Source organism: Nicotiana attenuata, unplaced genomic scaffold (genome assembly GCF_001879085.1).
Source record: "Nicotiana attenuata strain UT unplaced genomic scaffold, NIATTr2, whole genome shotgun sequence".
Classification (NCBI taxonomy): Eukaryota; Viridiplantae; Streptophyta; class Magnoliopsida; order Solanales; family Solanaceae; genus Nicotiana; species Nicotiana attenuata.
This window is the reverse complement of record NW_017671799.1, coordinates 213,211-223,096: the sequence shown is the minus strand read 5'-3', so window position 1 is coordinate 223,096 and position 9,886 is coordinate 213,211. Positions and strand designations below refer to the sequence as shown.

Sequence of the window (9,886 nt, the reverse complement as noted above, 5' to 3'; positions counted from 1 at the left end):
GAAATGAGTTTTGAGATATTTAAAACCTACCCAGGACTTTGCTTTGCACTACAGTAAGTATCATGCGGTTATTGAGGGATACAGTGATGCAAATTGGATCACCGATTCAACTGATTCTAAGTCCACAAGTGGATATGTATTCACTATTGGTGGAGGAGCGGTATCTTGAAAGTCGTCCAAATAAACTTATATTGCCCGCTCTACAATGTGAGTTCATAGCCTTAGATAAAGCCGATGAAAAAACTGAATGGCTCCGAAATTTCTTGGAAGATATTTTATTTTGGCCCAAACTGTTGGCACCAATATTCATACATTGTGATAGTCAGCGGCAATTGGAAGGGCTGGGAGCGCTATGTATAATGGTAAATATCGTCATACACGACAAAGACATGAAGTCGTTAGGCATCTACTCTCTAGGGGGATTATCACAATTGACTACGTAAAGTCTAGCAATAATGTGCCTGATCTGCTTACAAAAGGCCTAACTAGAGAGGTACTTGAAAGATCATCGAGGGGAATGAGACTATGGACGAGGACATGTCATTGTGGCGATAACTCCACCTAGAAGACTGGAGATCCCAAGATCTTGTTCAAGGAAATCAAACAAAGTCATTAATAACAGTTCAACATTATCAACTAAAATTTTGGTCCATTCTCGTGATGAGACAATGTTCAGTACCAAGGATAAAACATTAAGTCTTTTTAATGATTTCTAAATTTGATACGGGGTATATCAAAGAGCGTATCTACGGGATGACACGTTTAGGAATCATCTATGTAAGTGTGAAGTATTAGCCGTTTCAAGGAAAATTTTGCAAGGCCAGTACTCTACGCACTTATGAAACCAGATGATGTTCATGGTTGAAACGAACACAATAATTAGAACCAAAGATGGTTAAGGGTTGATTGTGTGAATTATGGTTGTCTAGGTATACACTAAAGTTCGACGGTTCAAAGATATCAAATCTACCAATTAACTGAGTATATCCGATATAAGTTCACTACGGAAAGTTCAAAGGGAAACCTACTTATCCAGATGCGATTAATCCTTGTTTGTAAATCACACAGTTTTTTCATGCATTTTTTTGTGATATATCCATTCCTAAATAATGTGAGGGATCGTTGGGTTTAAGCTTATTATAGCTTAAAATAGAGTGAATAGGAAATGGAGGGAAAAATAAAATATTTGAATTTCCTCTTTGACAAAAGGGACAATATCCCATATTGGAGGAGGAAAAGTATTTTGATGGGTATATATATATATATATAATTGCTCTTCTTCTCAGCTCTTTAAGAGCTTAGAATAATGCAAGCCTCGCGCCGTCGTCGGCATTGGATTCAGATTCGGCTTTGGGTTTGGATTTGGTCAAATGATCTTACTGATTGATTAATTTTTTGGACCAAATTTATTTGTTAGATATTAATATTTAATCCAAATCGACTGTTTTTGTAACGGTAATTTAAAGTTTCCCTCAAATTTTATTTTTCCATTTTATTTTGCGTAAATAGCCATTTACATAATAGCCGTTTTATGTGACCGGTCATCTTAAAGGATTGCACCTCTTCGTTTGAACCCAATCTGTTGGCTATAAATAGCAGGACATTCCTCAGCTTTTCCTTACGAAAATTCCGAATTCTCCTTCTTTCTTCTGCATTGTTTTAATTTAGAGAAAGCAACAATAAGTGTGATTTGCTACCGATCATTTGTGTTCGCTACAATACTGTGTTTGAAGTACTGCTACACCAGTGTGTAATCCGTTCTATCATGGGAGGAAATAATCCATAACCTCGGGTACTAGGAGGGGATTAAGTTCCTTAAGGAAACACTGTGAATTCAGTGGGCTCGGATTAATTTCTGCTTGTTCTACATTTCTATTTTTTTTACGTTATTTTTATTCTCCAGAATTATTTTACGGATGTAGATTACTAACACCGTCAAGAATCCACCTTCATTCGTTTGCTTATTGCCTATATAAATTCGCTCATTTTGTTGTCTTCTTCACCTCTCAACATCTCTTAACAACTGTGATAGCTGCTAATCTAGTGTTTCATGAAAGGACCAGGCATATTGATATAGACTGTTATAAGGGAGAAGATCTTGCAGGGATTAGTCAGAATAACGTAAAGAGCAGTCGGTGCACTAATCTTTCGCTATACGTGGGATCCAGGAAAGGGCCAGACCATGATGGTCTATTGTATGCAGCCTTACCCTATATTTCTGCAAGAGACTATTCCACAGCTCGAACCCATAAATTCCTGGTCACATGGCAACAATTTTACTAGTTATGCTAATACTCTCCTTCTTAGTCAGAACAAAGTACATTAGAATAAGAGATCAACATGCAGACGTATTGACTAAAGTACTTAGCAAAGTTCAGCATAAATATTTGAGTTCCAAGCTAAGTGTGTGTGATGTTTTTATGCCACTTGAGGGGAGTGTTGAAAAGTAAGGAGTGACTTAGAATGAATGGTCGAGGGTAATATGGTCTTTTTACAACTGGTTAGTTAAGAGATTATAAAAGTCAGTTTATTAGACTAATCAGCAAGGATATGTACAGTTGTCAGTTGAAGAATATACAGAAATTTCTCATTTCCTCTTCACTTCTCTCTCCAATTGCATGCTCAAATTATGGTTTCCACTCTGAAATCACTGTTTCACCATTGAAGTACCATATACTCTATCCAAAATGACCAAACATCAATTTCTTTTTTCTGTCGTATTCCTAGCTCTTTTCCAAATCCCAATTGCTAGTGCCATAGCCATTTACTGGGGCCAAAACGGAAACGAAGCAACCTTAAACGAAACCTGCGCCTCGGGCAGATATTCCTATGTCAACTTAGCCTTCCTTAACAAATTCGGAAATGGCCAAACTCCAGAAATCAATCTCGCCGGTCACTGCAACCCCGCCGTTAACGGCTGTTCCGCCGTCGGTCCAGAACTCAAGCTTTGCCAAAATCTAGGCGTCAAAGTAATGTTATCCATTGGTGGTGGAGCTGGAAATTACTCTTTAGCTTCAAGAGAAGACGCCAAAATTTTTGCACGTTATTTATGGAACACATTTTTGGGTGGAAATTCAAATTCCTCTTTTAGGCCTTTAGGTAGTGCTGTTCTAGACGGAATTGATTTTGATATTGAGCTTGGATCGTCTCTTTACTATGACGATCTAGCTAAATACTTGAAAGATTATGGTAGAATTGGAAAAAAAGTGTACTTAACAGCAGCTCCACAATGTCCATTTCCCGATAGTTTGCTTGGTACTGCTTTAAATACAGGTCTTTTTGACAATGTTTGGGTTCAATTTTACAATAATCCTCCGTGTCAGTATACTCCTAATAATACTGATAATATTGAAAATTCTTGGATCCGGTGGACCTCGTCGGTGAACGCTACAAGGATATTTTTGGGTCTTCCGGCGGCACCACAGGCTGCCGGAAGTGGGTTTATTCCGGCGGATGTGTTGATCGGCGAAATTCTTCCGGTGATCAAGAAGTCGAGCAAGTATGGTGGTGTTATGTTGTGGTCAAGATTTTGGGATGAGCAGAGTGGATATAGTGCCTCCATTCGGGAAGGTATGTGATAATTGTTTGTGGGAAATCTATAAATAATTAAAGCCAAAAGACTATGATTAGCATGTGTTGATGAATATTATTTGGATTTTTCGACCTTGCTGAAATGTGGATGTCTTTTTTCATGTACAGTCACAATTCTCTATAACAATCGCGTTTGTTTTGATATTGTTTGGATGCTATAGTGAACTGCTATTATAGAGGACATATAATATAACATAACATAAAAGATCGGTTTCGAGAAAACTTGGCTTGTATTATAAATGGTTATTATACAGGTCTAACTTGGCTTGTATTATAAATGCTGTTATAGAAAGGTCTAACTTTATGGAGTACTATAAATTAGTCTACAGAAAACAATGTTCCAGTGGACATAATGGTTATTTTCCTTCTTCTTTTTGGTAAGTTTGTTCTTTTAATTTTCACACGATCCTTGAAAAAAAAGTGAAAGCAAAATGGAGTCCAGGATTTGAGATGGAAATCTGGAAATAATAGTACTGGAAACATATCCCTACCAGTTGCCATTTATGCCTAAGGAAAGTTCGAAAGAATTCCTTGCACTTATACTTGTATGTCTAGCAAGTTATTAGCGCCAGTAGTTTGTGTTCTAACTAGAAATTGTGCAATGTGTTTTCCTAGATTCGGAGCCAATAAGAAATGGGAGCGCTAGAAATGTACCAAGCACAAGCTCAATTCCTCCGGCTTTATCACCAGCACCATCTCCCAATTTAACGCCAAGATCATCTGATTCGTCTCAAAGAACTTGTACGTATAGTATACAAATCTTGTTTTTGCATTTTGCTAACTGAATAGTAGCTCCTGAATTAGTAGATTAATCTCACTTTTTAAACTGCATTTCTACTAGCTTCTGTTAGTTTTTCCTTTGAGATTGCTCTATCGAGGTTTCATAGCTAGTCGTCTTTTTAGTTTTTAATCTGAACTAAGGTCATGAAAAGGAGGTAGTAGATTCCACTACTTTTATGTTTTCTTTTTCTCTTTTTGAGGTATGAGAAAAGAGGGGTTAATCACCATTTGTATGAATCCTATTTACTCGATAAAATTTTCTAGTGAAGTATTGTTTATGATTGAAGGTGAAAACTTTTTTTTTGATTGTTCGTCGATGTGGTCCATTTAACAGATTATCATAATTTTAGGCATGTATTAGTCTTTTAGTAAATCTAGTCCTTGTATCGAGTATATCCAGAAAAAGGTCCTTTAGACCATCTGTTTAAAACTGTAGAATGTAAAATGCATCTCACAGTTCCAAAATTTAAGTATGCAGGATATATATATATATATATATATATATATATATATATATATATATATATATACACACACACACACACACACACATATATATGTCAAAAAATATGCTTTATATTTTGACTCATTTTGTTGATGCAGCAATTAAATGGTGGATATGGCTTATAGTTGCAATTGGTTTGATAATATTCGTCGGAATTAGCTCCCTATGCTACCTTCTGCACAGGAAAGGTGAGCACCTGAAGAATTTAGCTATAAAGCTTGACACAACAATAAACTTTAATATCTCACAACCTTCTCTTTCACTATCAGGGAAAGCAAAAGCAACAGCTTTGCTATTGCTTAATCAAACAACAAATAGAGCGAAAAGGAGAAAGATGGACAAGAAGATGAGTGAAGAAGTGCAATTATACAGCTTCGAGAGCCTGGCAATAGCCACAAACAATTTTTCACTAGGAAATAAGCTTGGTGAGGGTGGCTTTGGACCAGTTTACAAGGTAAAACATTGAATGAATATGATTCTTGTTAGAAATAAACTGAAACCAGCCGTTATATTCAGGGAAAGTTGCCTGATGGTCAAGAAGTAGCTATAAAAAGGCTTTCAACAAGTTCTGGACAGGGTCTGCTGGAGTTCAAGAATGAAATTCTATTGATTGCAAAACTTCAACACACTAAACTTGTTAGGCTTTTAGGCTACTGTACTCAAGGCGAAGAAAGGATTTTAGTATATGAATACATGCATAACAAAAGCCTAGACTTCTTCCTTTTTGGTAAATATCATACTTTTCTCCTTCAACAATTAGAATATATACTTGCAAGCAACTTGCAACTGCTTCTTTTTTATCCTCTATAATGATATGAACAGATACTAACAAAAAGGAGCAAATAAATTGGGGCACTCGATTCAGAATCATTGAAGGGGTTGCTCAAGGTCTACTCTATCTGCATAAATATTCAAGGTTGACAGTTGTTCATAGAGATTTAAAAGCAAGCAACATATTACTTGACAGTGACATGAATCCAAAGATATCGGACTTTGGCATGGCGAGGATTTTTGGACAGCAAGAATCTGAAGCAAATACGAAAAGAATTGTTGGAACACAGTAAGTGAAAAACCATAGTTTCAACCAAATTGAACTTATAGTCATATACAAGTTTATATTTACTCAAAAGTCTAAATACACTTTCAAACACAACTTCAGTGGCTATATGTCTCCAGAGTATGCCTTAAGAGGCATTGTTTCAACAAAGACAGATGTATTCAGCTTCGGAGTTTTACTCTTAGAAATTGTTAGTGGGAAGAAAAACAACAGCTGCTATGATTCTGAGCACCCACTAAACCTCATAGGACTGGTATGTCTCTAGACTTATTTATGAACTTATCTCATGAAACAGAGAAACATAATACCATGCATTTCTATGTTTCAGGCATGGGAATTATGGAGAGAAGAGAGAGCTTTGGAGCTAATAGATGCAACACTAATTGAGTCATGCTCGCGCGACGAAGTACTGAGATGCATTCATGTGGGACTCTTGTGTGTGCAAGACTATGCAAAAGATAGGCCTTCAATGTCCAGTGTGGTTTCCATGCTTACTAACGAGTCGAGGCAACCACCACCACCACCAGAGCGACCCGGATTTTTCATTGAAAGGGGGGATCAACAATCACGGAGGTCTGAAGAAGCAGAAAGATATTCGATAAATGGACTATCGATTTCAGAGTTGAAAGCAAGATAAGTCTACCAATGCAGTACTCAAGGTCAAAAGTTAAAAGTGTTTTCCACCGGGTGAGTGAGGGACAACACTTGTTAAACTTGAATTTCTGCCAACGAGGCAAATGGAGACAAAAGTTCAAGACCATCCTTTGAGGGCCATTTGTGTACTTCACCCTTCCATTAGAGCTTGTCCTAATACATATTTCGTGGTTTTTTTTTTTCACTTTCAGTCCGCGCTAGAAACTATTTACATTTAGTAGTCGAAAAAGTGTATACAATTTATATAATTTTTGTATATAACAGAATGTATATATATACAAAATGAGCCCTTTTTTTTGCTATTATTTTAGAGCGGCTATATAATGTCATTTTTCCTATTTCGTGATACTTCGACGAAGCCCAAGTATAGAGTGAAAGGGAGAAATTTGAATTTTTGTTTTCAGGTAAGGATGCACAAAGTGATTTTCCTTTTAAGTTTTTACATATGAGTGTAAGTCTTTTTAAATTTGGCTCTTATACCATATGAGACATCTGCCTATTCACTCCAAAATCTTTAGGCAAGCGATGGAGTAGACCAAGACTATTTAAACATTTTTTGAAACTCTTGCACAAACGATGAAGGAGAATTGTTTGCATTTTCTATCATGTGCCAACATGTACTAGATGGTGTTTATGTTAGGTGTTTGTCCTGATTTTCTTATCATATTTGATTTTTCTATCTCTTGAAGGAAAGGACAACATATTTACCATAATTTGGTTTTCCTTTTTGTAGAAGCAAATTACAAATCTCCCATATTTGGCTAGTCTTTTTTCTTGTAGGAAAATGTTGGGACTTCTATAAATTGAGGATCCTTCCTTCTCATTCAGTAGAATCAACAATGTAGCCATATGAGATTTGAGTCATGTTTAGGGGGAGAACTTTACATGACAAGTGTTAGTGTGTCACTTGTGTTTGCCTCTTCGTGAGTTTGTTCTCTCGATATTTTGTACTCTCTTTTATATAGTGGATTACTCATCTCCGCAGTGGACGTAGGTCAATTGGCCGAACCACGTTAAATGTTTGTACCTTTTTTGGTATATTTCTCTTTTATTGTCTGATTTATCGTCGTTCAAGTGTTGTATTACTAGTTTCTACATGACACCTGATTTTTTCGGTCCTAACAAGTGGTATCAGAGCGAGGTTCAAGATAGGTTCATCTTGGCGGGTTTAGTTCTAGCCGCAACCTATTTGACGGTAATCATGATTTTTGCCTGAGAAATTTGACCGCAGTGCTACTCACGTCGAGACAAACTTTATGGTGGAGATTTGGAGATGCGACTTATTGAAGACTATGTAAAGAAGGTGGATCAAATTTATTATTGTCAAAAAATTCAGGCCAAGGGGCAGAATTGTTAGGTGTTTGTCCTACTTTTCTTACCTATTTGGTTTTCCTATCTCTTGAAGGAAATGATAACATATTTACCATAATTGGGTTTTCCTTTTTGTAGAAGCAAATTATAAATCTCCCATATTTGGCTAGTCCTTTTTCTCGTCGAAAAATATTTTGACTTCTATAAATTGAGGATTCTTCCTTCTCATTCAGGAGCATCCATAATGTAGCCATATGGGGTTTGAGAGTCGTGTTTAGGGGGAGAACTTTAGGGGACAAGTGTGATTGTGTCATTTGTGTTTGTCACTTCCTAAGGTTGTTCTCTCGATATTTTGTAATCTCTTTTATTATAGTGGATTGCTCATCTCCGCCGTGGACGTAAGTCAGTTGACTGATCCATGTTAAGTATTTGTGTCTCTTTTGGTATATTTCTCTTTTGTTGTATGAATTATCGTTGTTCGAGGTTTGCTTACTAGTTTCCGCATGACACCTTATTTTTTCGGACCTAACAAGTGGTATCAGAGCGAGGTTCAAGACAGGTTCATCTTGACAGGTTTAGTTCTAGCCACAACCTATTTGATGATAATCATGATTTTTGTCTGAAAATTTTGACCGGAGTGCTACTCACGTTGAGACAAACTTTGCGGTGGAGAGTTGGAGATGCGACCTGTTGAAGGCTATGTGGAGAAGGTTGATCAAATTTATTTGTTAGAAAATTCAGGCCAAGGGGGGGAATTGTTAGGTGTTTGTCCTGATTTTCTTACCATATTTGATTTTCCTATCTCTTGAAGGAAATGACAACATATTTACCATAATTTGATTTTCCTTTTTGTAGAAGAAAATTATAAATCTCCCATATTTGGCTAGTTCTTTTTCTTGTAGGAAAAAATGTTTGGACTTCTATAAATTGGGGATCCTCCTTCTCATTGACAATGTAGCCATATGGCGTTTGAGAATCGTGTTTAGGGGGAGAACTTTAAGGGACAAGTGTTAGTGTGTCACTTGGTTTTTACCTCTTCGTGAGGTTGTTCTCTCGATATTTTGTACTCTCTTTTATTATAGTGGATTGCTCATCTCCGCCGTGGACGTAGGTCAGTTGACCAAACCACGTTAAATGTTTGTACCTTTTTTGGTATATTTCTCTTTTATTGTATGATTTATCGTCGTTCAAGTGTTGTTTTACTAGCTTCTACATGACACCTGAATTTTTCGGTCCTAACAAGTGGTATCAGAGCGAGGTTCAAGACAGACTCATCTTGGCGGGTTTAGTTCTAGCCGCAACCTATTTGACGGTAATCATGATTTTTGTCTGAGAAATTTGACTGCAGTGCTACTCACGTTGAGACAAACTTTATGGTGGAGATTTGGAGGTGCGACTTATTGAAGACTATGTAAAGAAGGTGGATCAAATTTATTTTTGTCAAAAAATTCAGGCCAAGGGGCAGAATTGTTAGGTGTTTGTCCTAATTTTCTTACCATATTTGGTTTTCATATCTCTTGAAGGAAAGGACAACATATTTACCATAATTAGGTCCTTTTTGTAGAAGTAAATTATAAATCTCCCATATTTGGCTAGTCCTTTTTCTCGTCGGAAAATATTTTGACTTCTATAAATTGAGGATCCTTCTTTCTCATTCAGGAGCATCCACAATGTTGCCATATGGGGTTTGAGAGTCGTGTTTAGGGGGAGAACTTTAGGGGACAAGTGTTATTGTGTCATTTGTGTTTGCCTCTTCCTGAGGTTGTTCTCTCGATATTTTGTACTCTCTTTTATTATAGTGGATTGCTCATCTCCGCCGTGGAAGTAAGTAAGTTGACCGAACTACGTTAAATATTTGTGTCTCTTTTGGTATATTTCTCTTTTGTTGTATGATTTATCGTTGTTCAAGATTTGCTTACTAGTTTCCACATGACACCTGATTTTTTTGGACCTAACAAGTGGTATCAGAGCGAGGTTCAAGACAGGTT

The 9,886-nt window shown here is 36.7% G+C and overlaps 1 protein-coding gene across 2 annotated transcripts; it reads left to right on the top strand.

Annotated features, from left to right (window-relative positions):
• The first annotated feature begins 2,550 nt into the window (after positions 1 to 2,550).
• Positions 2,551 to 6,884, top strand: LOC109210302 (cysteine-rich receptor-like protein kinase 10). Of its 2 annotated transcripts, XM_019373704.1 has the most exons (8): positions 2,551 to 3,570; positions 4,207 to 4,332; positions 4,975 to 5,064; positions 5,146 to 5,330; positions 5,393 to 5,603; positions 5,699 to 5,936; positions 6,036 to 6,186; positions 6,262 to 6,884. In XM_019373704.1, exons 1-8 carry the CDS (start codon positions 2,688 to 2,690, stop codon positions 6,568 to 6,570), a joined length of 2,193 nt encoding a protein of 730 aa, XP_019229249.1. In that variant the 5' UTR covers positions 2,551 to 2,687; the 3' UTR covers positions 6,571 to 6,884. The 2 variants fall into 2 exon arrangements, with proteins under 2 accessions (XP_019229249.1, XP_019229250.1); XM_019373705.1 differs by lacking the exon at positions 4,207 to 4,332.
• Positions 6,885 to 9,886: the final 3,002 nt, after the last annotated feature.